The 23,972-nt window shown below is 40.6% G+C and overlaps 2 protein-coding genes and 1 long non-coding RNA gene across 4 annotated transcripts in view; 2 read left to right on the top strand and 1 right to left on the bottom strand.

The window, feature by feature from the left end:
* The window catches only part of arhgap29a (Rho GTPase activating protein 29a), a 30,909-nt gene extending 20,226 nt beyond the window's left edge, over window positions 1-10,683 (bottom strand). The window contains exons 1-2 of one of the 2 annotated variants that reach the window (XM_005461403.4): window positions 10,444-10,683; window positions 8,837-9,236 (exon numbers count right to left, since the gene is read on the bottom strand). In XM_005461403.4, the coding sequence (XP_005461460.1) occupies window positions 8,837-9,110 (274 nt within the window). In that variant the 5' untranslated portion in view covers window positions 9,111-9,236; window positions 10,444-10,683. Of the gene's footprint in view, window positions 1-5,879; window positions 6,044-8,836; window positions 9,237-10,443 lie in introns of those variants that run through there. The other variant, XM_025910558.1, reaches the window with a different exon arrangement.
* A 178-nt stretch (window positions 10,684-10,861) lies between these two features.
* LOC112847932 (uncharacterized) lies at window positions 10,862-12,446 on the top strand. The gene is made up of 2 exons (XR_003221775.1): window positions 10,862-10,981; window positions 12,138-12,446. It is a non-coding gene; the product is annotated as an uncharacterized LOC112847932 (long non-coding RNA).
* Window positions 12,447-14,217: 1,771 nt separating this feature from the next.
* The window catches only part of prkdc (protein kinase, DNA-activated, catalytic subunit), a 31,896-nt gene continuing 22,141 nt past the window's right edge, over window positions 14,218-23,972 (top strand). The window contains exons 1-26 of the mRNA XM_013264999.3: window positions 14,218-14,546; window positions 15,344-15,420; window positions 15,506-15,610; window positions 15,785-15,859; window positions 16,047-16,155; window positions 16,256-16,368; window positions 16,493-16,592; window positions 16,664-16,719; window positions 16,795-16,825; window positions 16,904-17,061; window positions 17,206-17,352; window positions 17,637-17,801; window positions 17,894-18,062; window positions 18,192-18,241; window positions 18,357-18,473; window positions 18,819-18,968; window positions 19,148-19,257; window positions 19,516-19,675; window positions 19,883-19,969; window positions 20,104-20,223; window positions 20,936-21,095; window positions 21,185-21,294; window positions 21,574-21,661; window positions 21,789-21,952; window positions 22,234-22,386; window positions 23,798-23,905. Coding sequence (XP_013120453.1) covers window positions 14,384-14,546; window positions 15,344-15,420; window positions 15,506-15,610; window positions 15,785-15,859; window positions 16,047-16,155; window positions 16,256-16,368; window positions 16,493-16,592; window positions 16,664-16,719; window positions 16,795-16,825; window positions 16,904-17,061; window positions 17,206-17,352; window positions 17,637-17,801; window positions 17,894-18,062; window positions 18,192-18,241; window positions 18,357-18,473; window positions 18,819-18,968; window positions 19,148-19,257; window positions 19,516-19,675; window positions 19,883-19,969; window positions 20,104-20,223; window positions 20,936-21,095; window positions 21,185-21,294; window positions 21,574-21,661; window positions 21,789-21,952; window positions 22,234-22,386; window positions 23,798-23,905 — 3,045 coding nt within the window. The 5' untranslated portion in view covers window positions 14,218-14,383. The remainder of the gene's footprint in view (window positions 14,547-15,343; window positions 15,421-15,505; window positions 15,611-15,784; window positions 15,860-16,046; window positions 16,156-16,255; window positions 16,369-16,492; window positions 16,593-16,663; window positions 16,720-16,794; window positions 16,826-16,903; window positions 17,062-17,205; window positions 17,353-17,636; window positions 17,802-17,893; window positions 18,063-18,191; window positions 18,242-18,356; window positions 18,474-18,818; window positions 18,969-19,147; window positions 19,258-19,515; window positions 19,676-19,882; window positions 19,970-20,103; window positions 20,224-20,935; window positions 21,096-21,184; window positions 21,295-21,573; window positions 21,662-21,788; window positions 21,953-22,233; window positions 22,387-23,797; window positions 23,906-23,972) is intronic.

The following is a 23,972-nucleotide window of genomic DNA, read 5'->3' as shown; positions in this document are numbered from 1 at the left end:
ACTCTCACTGGGGATTTGTCCCAAATTTACCCCAGCACCCCACATCCCTGCTTCAGAGGGAGGGAGGGAGGGAGGGAGGGAGTGAGTGAGTGAGTGAGTGAGAGACATTCCTGGGCATAATAAGCCCTGGTGAATGAAGCCTGCAGGGGGATCAGACTCTGATCCTGATGAGAAGGAGGCCGCAGATCAGGAGCTGCTCAGAGGCTGCCAGCAACGCATTGCCAGGTTTTTACTTCATTAGCGTCATGGAAACCCAACATTCCAGCCTCTTGTTTGGGAGCGGGGACGGGAGTTGCGGGAGTGAGGAGTGGAGGGGGATCCATAATGAAAACATTGTCGGATCGCTCGCCACTGAGATGACACGTCAACACCAAAACACTGGAGCAGATGCTCTCTTGACACCTTCACGTGATGGACTTCAAGATTTAACATTAAGTTTAGGATGCATACTTCCATTTGATATGATTTATGGTTGGTTTAGGCTATGCAGTATGCCGGAAAGATATGTGGCACATCAGTGAAGCAGTGATGTGGACAGGAATTTCTTGCCCTAGTTGAGTCTGTTTGGTTTTCAAATGAAAAAAGGATTTAAAAATAAAACAAAACCAAAAAACCCCCATTCAATTTAGACAAAAAAAACCTTCTACTTCACGTTACCCACAATAAAAGAACAACCATATAATAAAACTAGCCGCTTCTGTTGTGCAACCCCACTGTCTTTGCTTGATGTGCACCACATGCCAGCTTTCACTTTTTGGGCCTTCAATGATTCGACTCTTTGATTCGGCACAAAACTTCCACTTGGGTCTGACACAATATGACTTGGCAACATTCCTTTTGCTGCGACCCTAGCTATGCTCATTCATGCATTGCAAATCATGGGAGCAATGTATTATTTATGCTTCAAAACATTTGAGAGGACAGAGGGTGCGCATTGCCACAAAACGAGTGTGAAATCGCTAAACGTGTCACGACCGGGTCTGCGCCGCTCCGATCAGATGGAAGCAGCTCAAGGCAGAGGGGGCTAAATAATATGTTGGACAGGCAACCCATGACTAATGTCAATCAAAACCTCTCCATGTGTCCAACTGAATAAGACCGCAGCAGGACATTCCTTAGACTCAACCCCTAAATAACCAGCTGGCACTTTGGAGTGGCAGTAACTTGAGCATTCATCAAAAGCTACGGTAAGATTTGCTTACCATAGTTTGACCCTTAGGTCTAATAATCAATCACTGTCTGACTCAATAACCTTTTTATTGTAAAGGAGTCATATTTAATTGGCAAGAGTGAAATGCCACTTTCTACCACCTCGCTCGCTCACAGGCAAAAATGACACCGCCAACGTTTCAAACTATTTGCGCGACTATAAGGCAATCCTGCGAAATAGGTCCACTTAACCTTTTACACTCTGCCAGATCACTGCAATGGGTGGCCTATAGATCCCCTTGATATCCCCCCTCCCAAACTTCCTGTGGTCAGCGGCCGTGTTCCACCTCTGTCGACAGACCACCGGCAGCCTACTCTGTGGATTAGCAGATTACACACAGCTGGTTAAAAAAGGCAGGGGGATCCTGCCTATGTTTCTATGCTCATGCCAAACCATTCCCTGTTGCTTTACCTTTGAAGCCATTTTTCCCATGGCTGCATGCACAAAGAGCTGTCATTCAAGAGAAGAAGAAAAATACCCTTAGGCTAGACACACAGCACCTTCTACCCAGGTAGGGGGCTTTTTTTTTTTTGTTCCCACTCTGCTGGCAATTGCCCTTTTCAAGCTTGTTAGCAGTTAAAAAAATAACTAAGAAAACATGCCATCATGGTAACAGAGAGGAGAGCAAGCTATAACCGTATATTGATAACAATTACAAAAATCCAATAACATGTTAGGACAGGTGAAAAATCCCAAGATGTGTTTCTCTTACTACACATTTACCCGTCAGATATTTCCCTCTTTAATCCTTTGAATATAAATGAGATGCCCAGTGTGGAGTGAAGAATTCGTTTTCATCCTCTTTCATTTCTATTTGGAGCCGTCTGTCACAGACGAAAGACAGGCAACCTTTCTCTCTAGATATCCCCCCAGATCATGACCATGCCGCTGTCGCCCACTGTAGGCGCAAAGCCCTGAAGCCTGGCATTCCAACTATGCTTTTTTTTTTTTAAGAGAAACTTCAAATCCCCCCACAGTGCAACCTCTAGTTTGCAGCCAAGCAGGCCAGGCATTAGACTGAAGAGAGTATGGGCAAAGGAAAATCTGCAGGACAGATTTGGGAGAGCTGTCCAACAAGTGCACAGATGGGCCCCTTTAGTACACCTGTCAAGGGGCAGAATTGGGTGGTGAGGAGGCTGAGGTTGGGGGCAAACACTGCACTGAGAACAAGAGCACACTGTTTAGCTTTACTAGCATTCTAATCCTGGGAGAATGGGCTTTGTGGGCTAAAAAGCTTTAAAAAAAGACCCTCAAAACACAGTTACTTTCATAACTGTCAAGGCATTTAATTGACTGAAACAGTACATTTTAGTCAATTAAAAACATTCAAGAATTCCAAGTTTTGTGAACTTAGCACACTGCAAAGGGTCGACTTCAGGGACATTCATTGCTTTGTATAGCTCTAACTTGAACTGCACCGAATATAAAAAAGGAATCTGGGGAAACTATACCAAGCATTTTAACTGAGCACAATGCACGGTTTTGTTTCTTGCAATTAACAGCGTGAGCAGACTCAGAACGTGCACAGGAGCGAAGGCATTCTGGTCTCTAGAGCCAGTGCTAATCTGCCAGTCTTCTGTAAAAGCTTTCAAAGTTATAATACCAAGGAGTTTTCTGTTATGTTAGTCATGACCTATTTCTGTTCTATCAAATGACTGGGACTGGTTTAATTTATGAGCTCTTAAATTCAGTGAATGCTCTCCCATCAGCTCTACTGACAGGTAACAACAGAGCCATGAGCTGTACACAGCATGGGTTGCACCAAGGTTAGGGTTAGCCTTGCGACAGACAGGCAACCTGTCCAGGGTGTGCCCCACCTGGGATAGGCTCCAGCCCCCTGCAACCCTGAACTGGATAAGCACCATCATGCACCCTCAGCATTAATTTTGGATATCCACGTTTAATGGATGAATAATTTGCACCATAGAGCCTTGATGTCAAATAAATGCTACAAGTTATAAATCTATTGCAGAGGATAATTAATGGGGTTGCATAGTCTCAGTAAATCTTCAGCCTTCAAGTTTAATTAAAAGAGGCAAAAGAAAGTCTTACACAGACAAACAAGGCCTTTAATAAATCTATTATCTGTATTCTGAATAATATTAATAAGAATAACATGACACTACTATATGCCCGTTTTCACACACATAGAAAACATATTTATAAAATTCATCTTCAGTATCCATTTTTTTTAATATGGGCAAAAACTTTCTACTGTATATATGAAAGAATACCCAAGGGCTGATTCTCTCAAGTACATTCCCTCTTCAGCTCCCACAGTCTATCTAAACCTCTCGAGTCCAGTGTGGGAATCCTGGAGCTTTATCTCGGTGTGTGGCAGACATCGACAGCCTCCTGGAACAAAGCTGCTCCCACAAAAACAGTGCCCATAACTGTAAATCTTTCTGGAGTGTACGAAAGAGAGGGATACGCACAGAGAGGGAGCTTCCTAGGGTTCCAGCTTGAAAACAACTTACAAATCTTCAAGTCAAGTTGGACTATCAAACTCGACAAGTCTGCATGGCTTTGCCACCTGTATACAGCCTGCCTTCAGTGTACACATTGTTGCTGCCAAAAGATAGATAGTCAGCTCAGTGCGCTCTGTACAGGGTGCATCATTACATGTTTTGTTCCCCCAGTCAGAGGGGATAAATCGACCTGCCATATGTCACAAGACTCTGTACTTTAATCCTAGGGAGGGAGGGAGAACAATCCGAAAATCTATCCAACTCTAGCCCATCAACTAATACCAAGACAATAGCTGTGCTTTTAAACAGGGATCCCCCAGAACAATTAAGCTAATGTAATAAATCCAGTTAGGAGGCTTAATTTACAAGATAAGTGTCCAGTATGATTAAATCGAGATCCCAGGAATCCCAAACCTTGAATGTAAGTACATATTGGGGAGACTTGTTGTCTTGCGCTCAGGATAATTTACAGCAGCTTTAAATACAGGCACAGTAAAAGAACCATAAAAGGAACTTTTTGGAAGCAAGAAGAAGCTTGCATGCATTACATTGGATCCCAGACCCAGAGGGAGAGACTGTCTAAACACAGCATAGCTGTGGCCATTAAGAAAGTCTGGAACGGTTAGTGAAAAGCACAAGAAGGGCTAATTTTAGGCTGGTATTTCACAAGGGGTGATTTGGAATACAAATTACGAAAATAGCATTAGGGCTTTCTCTGAGGACCCAGATCAGAATCACTTTCCCACAAAGCCTTTTCAGCACGGCAGGATATTCAGCTGGCTTTCAAAAAATGACACAAAAATATGGGCACTTACATTATGACATGTGGGAAAATATTTTCACTTCAAAAAAAAAAAGTCCAAAACGCCAATATGCAACTTGATAAACTTACATTAGCCATCAATGAACCAGCTGAACCAATTTTTTTTAAGGTGTATTACAGGATGCCGTTACACATTACTCAACACCTGCAGGTCATTTTTAGAAGCCACCTGTTAATCATTAAAATCCAGAACAACACAATCTAAACCTCCGAAAACCCACACTGATTAACAGCGGACACCTACGACTCAAAGGCTGAATTAATGAGGGCAGCCACACGAGTCATCCATTCACCCTGACAGATCATAACCGTGACAAATGATGACGAAGCTGTAATAAAACCCAGTTTTTATGTACGTGCACTGCACCGCAGGCATTCCTAGAAAGAATGATGCCGACCGTGCAATATTTGACAATCAGAGAGCTGCTCAGGGCACGGGCTTCGGACACATCAGCATTCACGTGCTGCACTGAAATCTCACTTCATTTATAATGCATGATTAAAGACTTGGCTTTAAAACCCATTATGGCCCACTTTATCAGCATGTAATTCAAGAGATTCGCTAAACAAGTGTGTGTGGTTTGTTCTACAGCAATGTAGGGTACATGAAACATGAGTGTAGGACAAGCACAATGAACTAAGCAGTGCTGTGGATGCAGATTTTAGTTTAAGATTTTCTATGTGAAGATGCGTGTTTATAGTAGTTACAATATATCGGCACAAAAGCAGTCCATAGAGAAAAATACAGGGTGTCAAATTAAGGCAGAAACAAGGAACAGATATTTGACCGACAGGGAAACGCCTTGACACCAATGCAGGAAATATATGAAACACCACATTAGCTGCTGTTAATGCCTTGTTACAGCATGCTAATCTGGTTAAAACTGTTCTGTTCAAAGACTGACCAGACAACTAGAAAAGTATCAGAATGACACGATTTACTTTTTGTGCTCGGGTCTTTTCCCTGGTTTTTGTTATTCATCTCCTCCATGCAAAAACCTGCTGGTTTTACACAGCAACAGCACAACTACATTAAAAAAGAAGCTAAAATCAAAGCTGTGTGTATGCAGACGGACTGCTTGTTTAGTCTGCCACCATCTTTAAATTCAGCGGATTTGTAAAGTTGTTAAGCCGACAGCAGCTGTCCACATCTCTCATCCTGTCGGCAATACCTGCAGTGTGCAGGAATGAGGCTAAAGAGAACATGTTAAAGCTTTTGTTGCTATTTAGCTTCTGAGATTACAACATAAAATATAAGTCTATTAATAAACCATATTATAGTCTTAAAGATTAAACTAACAGGCTTTATTATGGTCAAGTGAAAACACAAAACTGGCCAGTAAAAGTCCGAATGACCTACACTGAGTGGATTGCTTACTGTTGCAGTTTTCCTTATTGCGCAGCTGACACATGAAATTGGCCATGATCCTCCTCGGTACTCAGAACACAACAACAGCGATGGCACACCTATCGTATCAGGACAGGCACTCCCTCACCTCTAAGATAGACGATGAGAAGCACAACAATGTTCTTCAGAAAAACAAACAACAGTCTGTTGCTTGGAGTTTGTCATTTGTTGTAAGAAGACACATTAGGGGATAAATAGTTGCTTGACAAATCATATGATGGAAAGACCCTACTTACAGCTGTACACAAATGCCATGAGGGCAACCTTCACAGCTCATCTGCAAAACAATATGTCAAAATAACAATCCCCTCCATCCAATTACTAACATGTCTTTCACAAGTAGCCACTGGACAAGGTCACGCCCCAAAAATATCAGTCACACTGTGAATATGACATGTTGTCAACATTGACCCAACAGCAATCCATGAGGATAAACAGATTTATCCCAGGAATTAGCAAAAGACAATTCAGACATGCGTCACTGACCCACAACTCAAGAGGCACCAAGTACTAATTACCATTTAAGGTTGATGTGCACTGCCAGAAAAATAAAACACAGGCTGAGAAAAGCCCCTGTGGGATCAGTCCTGCGGTCAGCAGCTATTCTGGACTTGGGAAAGAATCGTTTCTGCAAAAAGTTGCCAGTTAGCAGGAGCATGATAGTCTGGAGATGCCTCCTGGGACAATAAGTGTCAGACTCACATCAGTGACTGTGAATACAGGCAGTGTTACAGGCTACAGGGGCTCTGAGCTGACTGTCGCTCGTCACTTTGTGTCTGTAAAAAAAAAAAAAGGAGGCTTCCCTCCAGTTTCAACAAGCGCTGGGGGTAATGAGAGGTTGCCTCTATTGTGCAGCACCACAGAAACAATATGGCCATAAATTTTGGGGGTGGGGTGGGAGGGGGCCTGGGGGTGTTAAATCAAACCCAATCCGAGCACAAGTCAGCGACTTCCAACAATCTGTTAGCACACTCCCTTAATGCCCTGAAGCCCTAAACCTTAACAATGACACGACAAGCAAAAACCACCCTGATACAATCAAGATAAAGACTTATTTCCTGAATCCGGTACATATTGCCAAGTTTGGTAGCCTCTCTTTAAGACCCTGCCCTGTGCTTGCATGGGTTCACGATGTAACAAACAGCCTTTAAACATTACTTCTAACTCTACCTTTTGCTTAAGCCACGATCGACTTTTTTGCCACTTCCCCCAGTAGCAGGCAGATCCATTTTCTGCGCATTAATCTGCCCCGTTTCCCCCAAATCTGCCCTTTCCTGTACTTAGCCAAAATAAGCCTTCTAATGGGGATACTCACATGCTTTGCAATCACGTGTTGGGATCTCAACGACTACACTGGCATGACGGAGCCTGTGCTTACTAGACCTGTAAATGATGTGCAGTTACATAGGCAACGACTGTAATTAGAATTAGGAGACAAACAGAGATTACAAACCGGTTTCTTAACCCCAGTAACCAAAGGCAAAAATATCTACAATGACAGCTATGCAACCGTGATCCACAGCGAGAGCCTGCGCTAGCACTCTATATATTGACTTTGATATATTAAATCTGCTATTAAACTAAATGAAATCACAACTGTCTGTTGATTAGACTCTTCCAAGTCGTCAATCATAGAAAATGTGACGCGGTAAAGGCTTCAAGGTATATTTCCTAAATAAAGTCTCCTCCTGCCCCATAAAGCAGTAGACGTCAGTCGCTCGCACATGATGATTTACTGCTTTGATCTGCAGCATGCTGACAGGTCGCTGAAAAGTCTCTCAAGCTGCCCAGCCGGGTCAAGCACCTTTGCTGACCTTTGCTGAAAAAAAACAAAAAAACCACTGGGATTCCTTTTTCCTAAAGCTTGAGTGTCATGGCAGTGCTAATGGAGGGAAAAGGGGACAGCCCCACCACCATATGTACCTTGACCTCATCTTATTAAGACCTGGGGATTAACAAATCTGGGTCTCATCCAAAAGCTAATGCACAACATACCAAAGCAGGAATGGCGTAAACCTGAGTCCAGACCTTACTTCCCTGTAATTTGGTAACTGTCTAAACGAAACGCATTAATAATTGGTTTAGTATTCCATCTAAATTCCTTACTGTCAAAATAGCCCAGCTGGAATGCTGCTGCTGTTGTTTTTTTACATAGCTGTATCACGTTTAAGACAGATCAGAGCGGCGCCAACTTTTTATTCAATTCTCACTGTGTATTTTGTCTGAGACCAATTAAGACACATTATTTTCTACTTTACAGGAAAGATAAGAGCCATAGTGAAAGTGAGATAAGGCAGGTTCACTGACTGCGCAGTCAAGGCCGGGACACGACAAAAACAGGTAAATAGGGTCGGGACTGTGTCCTCTGTGGTGACAGCAAAAGTATGTGCACAAGAGCAGACGGGCAGCTACATTCAGCCATAAAACGCCTTCACCGTTCTAACACTACTCAGCATTTCTGTGCCGTGAGAAGCCCGGCGTTTAAAGACTAATCAAGTGTTTTGGGTTTTTTTATGACTGAAACAGAATAATAAAAAAGCAGAGGAGGTGTGCAGTGTTTAGTTAAGAAACAGGCAAACACGCTACGTCATTGCTAATACATGGAATACTCATTGGTGTAATTTATTGAAAAAGCCCACATCCACAGCAGGTACACTGTTGTGGAAACAAACCACTCACAGTTACCTCCAAAGACACTTTCATAACAGCAGACAGAGTCCAGATTAAGTGAGCCTTCTGATGCGTGTACACCTAATATGGTAACTAATGTGGTAATAATAACTGAACTGTTCGTTATTATCTATTGTTTAGTCAGGAGAGTGTTTGTGTCACTTTTAATCAGCTGTAGATTTTCCCCTTCCCTTTTTTTTTTTTAAAGGTGGTGGCACATGTGCCGTGATGATTGTATTCTCTTGTTTCTAACATACCTTTGGAGTTGAACACCTCTTTGAGTTGCAGAAGCACGTCAGCAAACTTGCGCACGTCACTGACCAGCTGCATGATGTAGTTTGGGTCGGAGGCGAGGACGTCTGGGTTGTCCAAGCTCACCGAACCACTCTTGGAGGCCCTGGCAGGTCCTGCTGAACTCATGCTGGAGCTGGAGAGTCGGGAAATACCCAGAGAGAGTTTGGTTCCACCACCACCACCACCACCACCGCCCGATCCTCCGCCAGAACTTTGGCGCAGCATGGCAGCAAGCATGCCTTTATGATCCAGTGGCCCTCGGGCCTGGTGCCTAGTGTCCTTCAGATCAGCTCCGTTCTCAAACCAAAGACAGGACCCCAGCAGGGATGAAGAACACTCCACAGAGAGAGAAGGTGTCTAATCCTGAAACATGACATTACATTAAGATGACATTACAAAGCTTTTCCACAGCTTCGATACAACCACATGTGAAATCAGGGAGGACATAAACTTTTGACAGCAACATGTACAACAAGACTATTTTTCATCCAGCTTTGCCACTGCTATAAATCTTTTACTGACAATCAGCATACTCCGAAATCATGTCAGGCATTTGTTGATACTCAACAGGTGGATTTTCCACGTTTTCTATGACACTGGCAATCGTGTCAGTCTGCAGTGAGCATGAAATGGTCAGTGTGTACAGTTCACAAGCAGTGTGGTGCTTTGAACAATGTGGAAAACGGCTGTGATGTGAATTAATCTAAATAATCTGCATTTTCACGCAGTAATTATTTAATTTACAGCACAGAATATAATGTGACAGAGACAACCAAACTACAGATTACTACTGCTACTACTACAATGTACTGACTAGTGTAGCGTTCCTGCACGTTTGGCGCAATAACCACATTTAACACAGCAGTCACGAAATGTTAACGTTCAAATCTGTAGCTATAATGTTATATACAGCCCTGTGTATATTACATTATACCTACAGGGGGGGGATGAATCATCGTGTGTACTTTTATACATTTGAAATTTAAGCCGCTATTCATGTCAGAGTGGCCCCATCTCCACGTCTACACGCAGATCAAGAACAGCACGACGTTTCAAGTTAATTTCAAACAGCGTGGCGATTTTTGACTTATTGCTGACTCAAATAAAGGCCAGATTTAATCCTCGTTAAAGTCAGTGAATCATTATGACAGAGTGGGTAATTCGGCGTCCATAAATCTGAACTAGCAACACTCTCGTCATAAAATCTCGTCTTTTGCTGCCTTCTCCTCGCCAGCCCGCGGCCACCATTTGAGTGAGCAGAATGACTGGAAGACAAAAGTGAAGTTCAGCATAAACTCATTCATCTTTCGTGTGTTTAACAAGCGCCGAAGTGGTAAAGAGACCACTTTGTGTTTGTGTCGTAAAGTTAGTTATCCAACAATAAAGTAAAAAAACAAAACAAAAAAAAGATAAGGAGTTTGCGTGGATCTAAATAAAAGAAGTGCGACTTAACCCGCACTTTTTAAACACTTCTCTATCCTATTTTGTTAACTTGAAGCATTTACCAGCACACGTATTCTACAGCAGAAACTCAAAAAAAAGTTCTAATTCATCAAATAAAATCACATACCTGCCGTTAGGTCGTGAAACATCGCAGCCGAAAAAATCCTGAAGCGAAAAAGTGTCCGGTGGGCAGCATTAAAAACACAAAATTAATCCACGGACACCGCTCTGTCCTTATCTTCACAGCTGTGTCCCAAACACTCCAGTGTCCGCCTCAGCTCCTCCGTGTTCCGTCAGCTCTTCTCCCCATGTGATGTAAACTGGAGCTCGGTTGGGGTGTGTGTGTGTGTGTGTGTTTGTGACTGACCTCACTGGGATTTTTGTGGTCTCTCCCTTAACAACAGGTGTCTGGGGTTTTAAAGTGGAAAGCAAGCCAAACTAGAAGGCTGAACCGTCCGGTCATTCCTTTCAAAATAAAGGCGTAACTTCAAAACCCATATGTTCTATTATTGTTTTATAAAAACTGTCACCGCTAGGGGCGCTGTCATGCCGTTTAGGTATATGACAGCCAGGTATATTTAATTAATGAGTGACTTCACCTGACTCAGGCGCAGGTGCTCCGCTGGATTTTTGTTTCTATTTTTATCAGAAAGCCTTGGGAAGAAGTAAGTTAAGTATTAAATTGAAGCTAAACATTGGATAAATGAAACTTTGTACCAGTGATGACTTTAAACGATAAGCAGTTTGGACATTATGATAACAGTATGGTGATTTTACCGTCATGGCCACTTTGCTTACAAAACATGGAATTTTTTTTTTTTAAATCAAATGCCTGGTGCTAAGCTCTCAGAAAATCAGGAGTGATTAAACCTTTATTCTGAAAATTAAATGGTATCTATTCCAATTGATTTGACATTTTCTGACAAAACTATTTTTGAAATGCCATTCATACGTCGCTGGTTCTAAAATAAAGTAAACACGGAGTATAGGTTAATTGACTCCTTTGCTGATTACCGTATATGGTGTATATACAGGCATCCATGCATGCAGGCAGCAAAGGTTTCACTGCCTTCGCCTGGACTGTTTATGTAAAGGTACTTCTACAGCAAATCTGTATGGCAGACACATTCGGTTTGCACTAGTTTCCCATTTGCAATTTGTTTTTCTTGGATCAGGACGTTTTTTGGACATGGGACATTCCTTTGGGAAAGGCACACCACTCTGTGTCCTTTTAAAGGAGAAGAATGAGTGGGAACTGTGCTTGCAGGACACGGACAAGCTTTCTAAACTAATGCTTGGTGACTTTTAAAATCAGTACTCAGATGATAATAATTATATATTTTAGAGTAATAACTGTTTTTGGGTTTGTTTGTTTTTTTAGTACAGCCTACTCATAAGGTTGATTTTCCCCATGAAATTGATAGTTGTTCAGATCTAATGACTTGAAATAGAAATGGGGCTGTTGGTGGATACATTTTGACTTTTACAAACTGCTCTTAGGTGCTGAGTCATTTGTGTCATGGATACTTGTTTTGCCCTCATAAGATTTCCTACAAGGACAACTAATCATAGATCTCTAGATGAACATCACTGGAACATCTTTACAAATCAAGTCAGCTATAATATAAAGTATACCCTGCTTTTATTTCCCACAAACCAAACATTACCTTCCCATCTGTTAATCAAACGTTCTTATTTTGGATGTGAGTACATTTCCGATGTAGGAAAAAAAAGCTTATCAGCACTGAAAACATCCTTCGCTTGCGACCTCAGTTATATATTACAGATGACTGAATGAATTATATGTACTTGTGCTTGCAGTCGGATGCCGATTGGTCTACCAAATGGTCCTGAGAATCATTGCCTTTTTTCACTCCTTGGCTCGGGTGATGTCTCAGATGATAAATAACAGCTCAACAACCCTCAAGTCCACTCCCAAGGGGGACAAGGGGACTTGCGTGTTGGTCCATATTCAATAAATCTGAATTTGTCATGGGAAAATACAACAGTTGGGGTTTAGAAGAGCCACAATACTGTGAAATCAGTCTGTGTTTGGCTGCATGTGTATGGATGTGAGTCACCTGTGTTATGTGGTATGACATACAATAAAAGTAATACAGTGACAGCCTAGGCCTGAGTGTCAATACTGTATGTGTGTTACAGAATAAAAAGCTTCAAATTACCGCATTGATTGTTTAAATAATGCTTATTGATACTCAGAGGCCATAAAGAAGGGCTCGACACACCCCTCTTTCATCATGTCACTTGTATCAATGACTGCTAAAGATAAGGAACAAAATAAGCTCTTAGCTTTTTTTAATCTCTTGACACAAATGTAATGTGAGCACATGTGACTGACCAGATTAGACATCTACAGTTTGCCGTTCCTCTGCCTTCAGGCTGACACAGACACTTTGATAATAACAGGGTCACCGGTGTGGGTTCCTGTTCTCCTCACTATGAAACACTCTCGCATTGTCTGTGGTTCATTTTTCACTCTGGTTATGGTCTATATAACTCAGCAGGTGTTGACGCGTCAAGAGTAAGTCAGTTATTGAGTGACGGCCATACTGGCTGGATGGATGCAGAGTGCAGTATTAATGCCGCCGCTCAGCTGGTCAGTAGCAAAATTCTTAGGAAACTAATCTGACAGAGATTGAATGATATTCTGATGCTGTGCAGTGGACTGAACTTTAAAACATTTTTCTTACTGTTTCACTTGTTTTAAGCTCCCTGTCAGTAGATGATTGAAAAATCAGTTTCTCAGGTCACTCTCTATCTCACTGGGATATAGAGCATTGCCTAGGGCCAATCACAAACCACAAGACCCACAGAGCCTTTGAGACAGTAAGGCACAATGTGACTTCTGTGGCCCATAACAATATCAAACATCAGTTTCAAAAAAAGAAAGAAAACCCCACCCTTGTGTCTCAAAAATGTGGAATGTTGCCACTTAAGCTAGTTTTATTATGCCTTTTGGCAACACACACACACACACTCTGCTGATGGGTGTAATATCATTGGTATTCACTGCCCTCTAGTGGTGAAATTGAGGACCGCATTTAAATCCTGTGATACTTCTACTGAATACTTTTACATGACATTTACCAGAATACATAATCATGATCAATGATATTTGTTCTCTGGTACACATATTTACTGAGTAAGTGTTTTTATGTAAATTTTAGATATTTTCAATGCTAATTATTTTATTAAATAGATATTTACATTACAAACTGATAAGTCAGAACTGATTTCTTTAGAGGTATCATTCTTGATGTTGTCTGTACTGACAATATAAGAAGAATATAAGTTAATAAGTTAAGAATATAAGTTAATTTTCCTGAAATGTATGTCTCTGTTTTCTGTCTAGTCCAAAGTAAACAGAAGAGCATTAAAAAACTGTTAATTAAAAAGTATTTCAAGATGAATTCTTTACTAGTTAATTATGTAGTGCATATTGTGACCACTAGAGGCCAGTGTTCCGCGTATGACGTAGCGTTAAAGCAGACACAATAATATCGGTACGTTTCCGGTAATCACTTCAAAGTAAACCCTAAGTAACGATTAAACGCGTTAATTCCAAGTGGCGAGGTAGATATAAATAGAAAATAGAATAGAAAAAATAATAGATTTATACTCTTGTCGCTTTTCTAATATGCAAATATTTGTAGTATTTTATCCAGTAAAGACTTTCAAAACAAATCTTACAAAATTAAAGTAATATTTCACAAGTAGATGAATGAAACTACAGTGGAATTCTTCTCTAAATAGTAACGTCTGTTTAAAGTGTAACATTACCTCTGTCACTTTATAGGCATTGAATATACACTCGGTCACCCTGTGTACTAATTTTATTTTCGGGGCTTTTATTTTGAAACACACGCAGCTTGCATGCTATTGTGATTCTTCCTGATGCGAAGGATTTGGGACTGAATGGCTGTGTGCTGACAGTCTGAAATGTTCAGTGTTTAGCTAGTTAGAAGAACACATGTTCTCTGTTTGCGTGCTTACCAGATAAATCCACATCTGTTATGCTAATGCTAGCTTAAGCCATCACTCCAGCTATGTCTTCCCACAGCAGCGCTGCTGGAGGGATCCAAGGGCTGCTTCTGAAACTTCACGAATCACTTTCGGACGAAGACACCAGACCGGCAGCTTTAAAATGTCACGATATTATCGGTGATCTGGTACAGGACTGCATGATAACAGCAACCGAGAATGAACTCGGTAAGACAAAAACTCGATTAAACGCTCGTTTTACTGTCCGCGCCAACCTCCTTTAACAATATGGCAATTTTATCTTTCTGCGGCTTCTGAAGCAGATCACCGTCAAATCTATTGAAAGATAAGGGTTTTTCGGGGTTTTTTAGATGGTACTGATGTGTTCGTCGTACAGACAATATTCATTAGTAACATCGATAACTTTTTTTAATCAATCAATTTGATGCAAGGTCTTCCGCCAAAACTCTGGTGGGAGGTAACGTTCAGTCGAAACACAACAAAGAAGAAAACACGTGATTCTTTGATGATAAGGAAAGTTTCAAAGTGCATTACAGCTTAAATGCAAATATTTGTTGTTGAATAAATAATAATAATAATAATAATAATGATGATAACGATTTTAAATGTTATAAAATCACAAAAAAGTCAATAGTTTTGCAGCACAGATCAGAAGTCTGCAGGATGTCGATGTAACCACAGATTCCCTCCATTGCTCTTTATTCCTCAGGGGGGTTTAACTCTTTTGTTCGAACAGTACACAACACATCGCTAATATTACTAGAAAACAAGCGCAATGTTAAACCCTGGTCATCTGTCAGCATCCTACCAAGATTTAACAACCATGTTTGTCCCAGTACCTGCTCTGCTGGTCTGCAGCAGAACATTTAAAATTGCACAGATGAACTGATATTTGGAGTTAATGGGTGTTGTGCATATTTTATTTTTTTTATTACTGTAACGACTGTATAAAAATAAGTATTAAGATTTCTTATTCCGTCTTTCTATTTTTTTATGGCAACAAGCACTGCAGACATCTTTATTGTTCTCGGAAGACTATGGGTTGCTCACCTTCCTCAAGAAGTCCCTGGCTTTGGATGAGGTGGGTTTCTTGAACTATCCAGTAAGTAAACAACTTTGTAAGTAAGTGTTAAGTTCTCATGTTGGCTGATACATCTGTTTTCCAGCTGCGGGACACTCGGGTTGAAATCCTGGGTTTTTTGGAGAAGTTCTTGGACAAAGTCTCACCAACGCTCAAAGGTTGGGAAAAGACTTACGCCACTGACATAAGAGTAAGTATTCATTTCCACTATTTATTTATTTATTTTACATGTCTTTATTGTGTGTTACATGGTAAAGACAGGGCTGTGACCGGTGAGAGCACAGGCATAATTACATCAGCACTGTTCCTAGTACAGATTTGCTTTCATATGTGTAAATGTTTTGTTAATTCTGTGCCTTTTAAGGACACATGCATCGTCGTGTACACAAAGGACAAAGTAGCCAAATCCAGAACCCCAGTGCTGGAGCTCCTTATTAAGGTTGGTTTCTAGTTAGACTCCAGGAACTGCCCTCAGACCTGAGGAAGTGATCCATTAAAAACAGATTTTTAAATTCCTGTGATCTTGCAATGTTTGTTCTTAATGGACTTTAGAATTTAAAAGATTGAAAACTGGACTTTTACTTTTCTTCTTCTTAAAGATCATCCTTGTTAATGTGTCTCATTAGGTTCTCCAAACCACAAAAGCTTCCAGTGTTGCTGCAGACTTTAGAATCTCAAAAATATTTGACAAATATTACAGTGAGCTGTGTGAGAAGAGCAGACTGCCGGATTCAGGCGAGTGTCACTTTAATTAAAAAACATGGAAGCAAAAAAGATGAAAAGGGTTTCGATTCATTTATTCCTTTTTAATTATTTTTTGTTACCTTTTTTATAGTCCTTGGAAAAATCTATGAGTTGCTGGGAGTTCTTGCAGAAGTTCATCCCAGTGAGATGGTCAACAGCTCAGACAAACTCTACAGGGCTTACCTAGGAGAACTGAAAGATCAGGTATGGAGCATTCATACAGAAGAATGAAGGAAAAGTTGTGATTAACTAAATGCTAAAAGAAAACAAAAAAAGACTGTCTGATGAGCATGACAGCACCAGCTGGTTTCTTCTTTGTTTTTTGCAGATGACCTCTTCAACAAAGGAACCCAAGCTTTTAGTAGTTGCTGGATGTCTGAGAGGAATCACTGCCCTAATGGTCAACTTCACTAAAACCATGGAAGAAGGTGAGTGCTCACCTGTTTCAGCTTAGATTCATAAGAACTATTTATTACTTGTAATTGTTCCTGATTTGCAGACCCAGCAACATCCAAGGAAATTTTTCAGTACACCTTAAAGTCAATCAGTCCCCAGGTAACTCAGAGTGTATTTTCATCAATATTTTAAATTCTTGTTATGTTTCTATAAACTTTATCTTTTTTTATACAGATGGACATGACTCGCTATGCAGTCACGTTTGGTAAGTCTTGTGATTTCTTGGCAAACTGATGATAAAACTTTAAAAAAGTAATCTCTCGCTGATCTGTTTCTTGAATAGCTGGCCTCAGGTTGCTCGCCAGACATGCCTCCCAGTTCAGCAGCTGCCTCATGGACCACTACAAACCTTTATTTGAAGTCATGTCCAAACTCTGTGGACACATCAATGGTGAAATGAAGAAGACAAGTTACTATGCACTTGAGGCCTTCCTCAAACAGGTGAAACACTTCAAGTCATAGCCGCAAAGGCACAGCCGGACTAACCTTGGATACACTCTAAATAAAATCGGTGGCATGTCTCTGCACATGCACGCTGAGGTTAAGAGTCTAAATATTGTGGTGCTTTTTGTGATTATTTGTCAGGTTGCATTGTTGGTGGCTGACAATGTCGAGGAGCATAAAACCAAGCTGAAGTTCTTCATGCAGAAGTTCTGCAGCATCATTAAGACCATGGACTCGACACACAAAGAGCTGTCGATTGCCATACGAGGATATGGATTCTTTGCAGCTGTACGTCTGTCTCCTGTGATAGCAGTCGTATATGCAAATCATTTGAGTAACAAGTAAAAACGTCTGTCCACATGAATGAATTGTTTTAAACTAAAACAGATCTGCACATTGCTTTAAAATAGTCAGTTGTTCCCGGTTGTAGGGTACGCTTAAAGTGGACTTGTGTGCACCGAGGCCCCGTGTGAGATAGATATGCATTATTTTGAACTGTGAATCATGCAAAGCTACTCTGATGGAGTCCAAAACAATGTTGCTCGAAATGAGTGTTTCTTTGTTTTTTATAGCCATGCAAGAAGGTTTGCCCCCAGGATGTAGACTTGATGTACACCGAGCTGATTCAGCGCTGTAAGCAGATGTACCTGACAGAGTCTGATGGGGAGGATGACAGCTTCTACCAGCTGCCCAGCTTTCTGGACTCGATAGCCAGTGTTCTTATTCACCTGGACAAGGTATATATTCTGTCGCAGTTTACTTTGACCTGATGTTAAATAACAGCAAATAACACTGGACTGTAATCTACTCTTTGTTTCAATGACCCCAGATTCCAGAGGTATATACACCACTGCTGGAGCGCCTCCTTGTGGTGCAGATCGACAGCTTCCCTCAGTACAGCGAGAGAATGCAGTTTACTTGCACCAGGTCCATCCTTAAGGTGCTCGTGGCCATCGCTTCTAAAGGACCCGTTCTATGGAGTTTTATTAGCTCTGTGGGTGAGTGGATCATGAGCACACTGGACCTGCTTCAAACACTGTTAACCCTTTATTAACTTCTGTTAGTGATTCATGGCTGTTTAAGTGCTTCACTGGAGGACAGTGCACTTATCTTTGCCTCTTTTTCAGTTCACCAAGGCTTGATCCGCGTCTGCTCAAAACCCCTCACGCTTTCTGAGGTCAGACTCGTGTTTTCGGTCTTTTCTTTTTACACAAATGTGTACAGTTTGTAATAACTTGAAGGCTTTATTTCCTTAATGTTCTAATAAAGTACATTTCTACATCTTCTTGCAGGACACATTGAGCAGTTCCTCTGAGTCTTCCCAAGTTCGCACTGGGAAGTGGAAAGTTCCAGCTAGTCACGACTACCTTTCTCTGTATAAAAACCTTTTAGACTGCGATCAGTTAAAGGTATATTTATGTTCTTACTTGCCTGTTAAAATGCATATTACACATTACATATTATTTAGCTGTTTGATCTTGAAACAGCATTTGCGTATCTATAGAAAAGTCTATGTCCTGCTGTTAAACTGCAAGGAGTCTTTAAAGTCGGTAGTTAAAATTGTGCAGACGTCCTTTAAAGGCCTCATGTGTTCACTGTTTTTAATATTCAGGTCTAGTTGATCCTGACATGTGTTCTATGTGCTGTTAATAGTAAAAAAAAAAATGCTTTGTGGCTGGAAAATGTCATAAATGAAAAGCCATTTGGTAAGCAGCGCATTTCATTCACTTCCTCACTTGTGCCATCCTCTGCAGGATTCAGGTTTTTTGGATGGAGCGTTTGAAAGTCAGAATGCAGCTCTCGGCTCTTTGAGCCGTCTCCTGTATGACGAGTTGGTGAAGTCGATTCTGCGTATCGTGGAAAAACTGGACTTGTCAGTGCAAAAAGTAACAACAGGAGAGGAGGTAGGGTCTCACGCTAATGTTACGTTTTTATGTATTTTTCTTCATTGACCCATACGTGGGAGTTGGCAGATGCACAGGGTATTTTTATTAGCATCAGTTTAAACAAAGCACATTTAGTCTTCAAAAGCATTTCTGCTGGTTGACCTTCATCACCCGCCACTTATCTCTTTGTTGGCCAGGCTCCAGATGATGCAGCCCACATCCTGCCCTCGTCCGACCCCACTGCTCACCTGCTCCCCAATAAGGTCAAAGACTTCACCGCCTTTATCAATCTGGTGGACTTTTGCAGGTAACTGAGACAGAATTTTAACTTTCCTTCCACATTTTCCACATGGGAACAGAACTGTGTGGGATTCTTCTTGTCTTTGCTTTTCCCACTTGTGTAAATTTGGCCAAATACAGCTGATCTATGCATTTTTTTTTTATGCCCCCGTTTTCACTTTCTTTCACGTTGGATCTGGTTTACCCTACAGTATAATATAAGAAACAGCCACCCACATTTTTTTCACAACTGGAGTGAAAACGTTTTTTCCCCCTGCTTCCACAGTGAGTTGTTGCTGAATAAACACATGGAGTATTTTTGCTCTTGGATGTATCCCCTAAGTCATGAGCTCATCCTCCACTCCATAAGAAATCCTCTTGTCAGTGGCTTTTACAAGCTGCTTTCTGTCACCGTGAAAATTGCCAAGAGAATAAAGTACTACCAGGTAGGTTTTTTTTTATTGTTGGGATATCTGAAAAATTAATTTTGCCAGCGGCTCATGAAACAAGAATATCAAGTTGTTTTTCATCATGTCTTATAAATCGAATAACTTTGTTTATCATTAAGATTCTATGTAGCAGGTGAGGCTTGTTCATTGTAAGTGTTTCCATTAAATATATAATAAATATGATACATATCTGCCTTTAAACAGGGAGTTGGACTGAGAAACTCGACATCCCCCCAGAGTGACTCAGTGAAAAATGCTTGTTTTGCGCTTTTCTCCAAGTTTGGAAAAGAGGTAGCTTCTCATTACAGCGCTTTTGCAGGAATGTTGTAAACATGCTTTCTGCTACCATAAAGTCAAATAGAGCTGTACTGCAGAATTTAAAATGTATGTTTTTATGTATTTATGTGACATTTTTTTCTGCCTAGGTGTGTGTCAGAATGAAGCAGTACAAAGATGAGCTCCTGGCATCCTGCTTGACTTTTGTCCTCTCATTGCACCACAACATTGTAGCTCTGGACATCAAGGCCTATTGTCCTGCTCTTGAGGTGGGATTCTTTTTTTTGCTCCATGATATATTTCCAATGATATATTTCTTGCAAAAACGCTAATGTACACTAATGTTCAGCTGCAGTGAGAGGCTGTAGGAATATTCAGAACTAGCTTAATTACAAAATAAACAAATAACCAGTTGAGTATAAATCTCAACCCAGTGACATTTAACAGCGGGTGCCCAAGTAACTGCGACTACACACAAAGTAGTTAGCAAGCTAGCTGTCAGGCAAGCGTTAGCTAAAATGTATCAGGTAAATTGGTTGCTAAAAAATGTTTATTTACTATAAAATATTAGATAAATATTTTGAATATGTTTATTAAATAGTAGTTATTAGTGTCAACAATTGAATTTATGCTGAATGAATAAATGTAATAATAAAAGCTAAATAGTAAATATAACAATAATGGCAAAATTATTGAATAGCTCAGCTTTTTTTTTTTTTTTTTCAGAACAGCTGCTTTTAGAGCCGCTTTTTTATTAAGAAATGTGAAAATAAAAATTGATTAATTAATAAAAGCCAGTTTTCCTTTGCACCTTGTTTAATGGTGTCAGTAAGTTTTCCATATTTCCTCTGATAGGGCTAAGAGGATAAACAACCAAAGCGGGAAAGCTCTGGTTTAATTTTTATTTTCAGTAATTGTAATTTTTACCATATGTGCTACCTGATTGTATATGTGTCTGTGTGTACTTGTAAATGGGTCTAGACTGCTCTGAAATTAGGCCTGAGCCACATTCCTTTGGCCAACGCAGCCTTAGATGCTCTCGAGGACTGGTCCTCACACATTCCTCTGAAGACGATGCAGCCCTGCTACACCAGCGTCCTTCCTCTTCTGGACGGATACCTGAAAACCTCCTCCACTGACAGTAAGATGGATGATAGCTGAGCTAAATCACAGCTGGTCAGTTGGACATATCATAAACAAAAAGTGTAAATCTGTTGTTGTTTACTTTAGACAAAGATGAGAGCAACTGGGAGGTGATATCGTCTTTGTCTTCAAAAAGTGAAAGAGGATACAGCAGGGTGATGAGTAGGCTTCTGAAGAAATCCAGCCAGCTTTCTGTGGTAACTGATTGGAAGCAACTTGCTCATGCAATACTCATAATAAAGGAGAAGTCTCATTGTGATAATAAAAAATCTTAAGTATAAAGTTTTTGTTTTTATTTATGTGTCAACCACCATATCAGTTGTAGCACTACACAACCAGATTAATGCACAATTCAGTTTTATTGTTTGTTTCCACTTTTTGCACCAAGGCAAAACTCAGGAGTCAGGATCAATAACACTGAACTACTTTTTATTTAGCATTGAGTCCAAAAACTTCATATTAACTTTTGTTTGCAGGAAGATGCTCCTCTTGTCAAGGTGAGGCTGAGGGTGGTGAAGCTACTCGGTCACCTGGGAGGAAAGTTAAATAGAAACCTTGTAACTGGTAAGGATTTCTAAAACCAACCCTTTTTTAAATTTAAAAAAAAAAAGTTTTTATTATAGTCCGTTTTACATCGATTTGTTATTGTGATGTATTTCTGTTGATCATAAGCTTCTGTTCTGGCGTTTAGTGGTCTCCTCAGAAGAAATGATGAAGAAATTTGTGTCTTGGGATACTGAGAAAAGACTCAGCTTTGCGGTGCCATTCAAGGACATGAAGCCGGTCATCTACCTCGACCCATTTTTGCCTCGGATCAGTGAGCTGGCTCTTTCCACAAGTGACAGACAAACTAAAGTAAGTCCTCTAACATTCATTTTTGAAAATGGCAAGATACGAACCCCATGTTGCTCTCCGATGCATCCAGCACTTAACAACTTAGAAAACGTGCTTGTGTGAGTGGGTGTGATTGGGCGAATGAATTAGTTGTATAAAATGCTTTGAGTGCTCAGAGTAGAAAAGCGCTATGTAAGAACCAGTCCATTTACCATCACTTGGAGTTTAAAAAAATAAAATTCTGTGAAAGAGTCACACTTATCAACATCCACTTTGCTCAAAATCACTCGTCTTCGATGTAGGTAGCAGCTTGTGAGCTGCTCCACAGCATGGTGGTCTACATGGTTGGGAAGAGTGCCCAGATGGCTGAAGGAGAGAACACATTGCCACCTATGTACAAGCTACACAAACGACTGTTTCCTGTCCTACTACGTCTGGCGTGCGATGTTGATCAGGTATTTCATTTCATCTATATGCTGACGATTGCCAGCTTTATCTACCTTTCAGTCACTCTGATAGCTCCTCGATTGGACTCCTGCTTGATTGTCTTAGCGATTGTTAAGTCATGGATGGCTCTAAATTTTTTAAAATTTTAATGAACATAAAACAGAAGCAATTTTTCCTCTGGTACCCCTCACCTGAAGAGCTCAGTTACTAATCTTGGGGTAACAATCGACACTGCTGTTAGTTTTGATGGCCACGTAAATGGGTGGTGAAATCTTGATTCTATTACCTCAGACGTCTGTCGGAGGTTAAGTCTTTTCTTTCCAGGCGCGACTTGGAAACTGTCATCCATGCTTTTATAACCTCACGCTTGGATTACTGCAACTCCCTTTTAATAGGGGTTGGCCAGGGCACCGCAACTGGTGCAGAATGCTGCGGCATGTTTTTAACTGGTAAAAGAAAATTTGAGCATATTACTCCGGCTCTGGCCTCCTTACACTGGCTTCCAATTGAATTTAGGATCTATTTTTAAATCCTTTTACTGGTTTTTAAATCCTTAAATGGTCTGGCACCTGTATATTTGTCTGATCTGCTGAAGCCCTATGTCCTGCCTCGCTCACTCCAGTCAGCAGAGCAGCTGCTGCTCTCAGTCCCTAAATCACAGCTGAGACTTAGAGGAGACTGAGCGTTCTCTGTTGTGGCCCCGAAGCTTTGGAATGATCTTCTTCTTCACGTTAAGCAATCTACGTCAGTGGTGGTTTTTAAATCCAGATTAAAAACTCATTTTTATTCCCTTTGACTCAGTGGGTAACTGACACTGTTATTTTATTGTTATTTATTTATTGTATTTATTATTCTTATTGTATTTTTTATATTTATGCTCTACAGCACTTTGGTCAGCCATGTGTTGTTCTTTTAAAGTGCTATATAAATTTATGGTATGGTATTTTTTTTTCCCCATCAGACTGTCTTAATGTGAATTGAGATGTTGGCTAATAAATCCTCTAAAGAAATCAGATCATTTCTAAAAGATTAAAACTTCTTTATGAGAGCAAAGAAAGATTGTTGGTGTGTGTTTAATGAGAAGTGCATGTGCTTTTAAACTTCAGTAAACTATGACAGGCAGGTGTAGCAAACACCAGCTCTGTCCAGCTGAGTGCCACCAACTGAGATTTGTCCATTTAAATAAATAAATCGTGTTGAAGAACATATATTACAGCTATATGGAGGTGGCGTGGTGGATGATCTGTACTTAGTTTATTATGTAAAGCAGGCAACATAGAACGTCCCATCCAGGCTACTTTATAAATTGCTGCGATGGAAATAAATAAAAAATGTGAAGAAACAGAACTAAACATTAAGCACACTTGTTCACTGCCTTGTTCAGACCATGACTGTTTTCTTTCTGGATTTCTTTGCTAGGTAACCAGACAGCTGTTTGAACCACTGGTTATGCAGCTCATTCACTGGTTCACAAATAACAAGAAGTTTGAGAGCCAGGACACAGTTGCTGTCCTTGAGGCCATCCTGGTAAGCGTTTGAATACTACTGGAAGATTTCTAGGTTAAACACAATTTTTGAGTCTTTTCCCTTTCCC

This window comes from Oreochromis niloticus, linkage group LG9, assembly GCF_001858045.2.
Source record: "Oreochromis niloticus isolate F11D_XX linkage group LG9, O_niloticus_UMD_NMBU, whole genome shotgun sequence".
Lineage (NCBI taxonomy): Eukaryota > Metazoa > Chordata > Actinopteri > Cichliformes > Cichlidae > Oreochromis > Oreochromis niloticus.
Note: the sequence above shows the minus strand (reverse complement) of the source record. Positions and strands in the feature narration are given on the sequence as shown.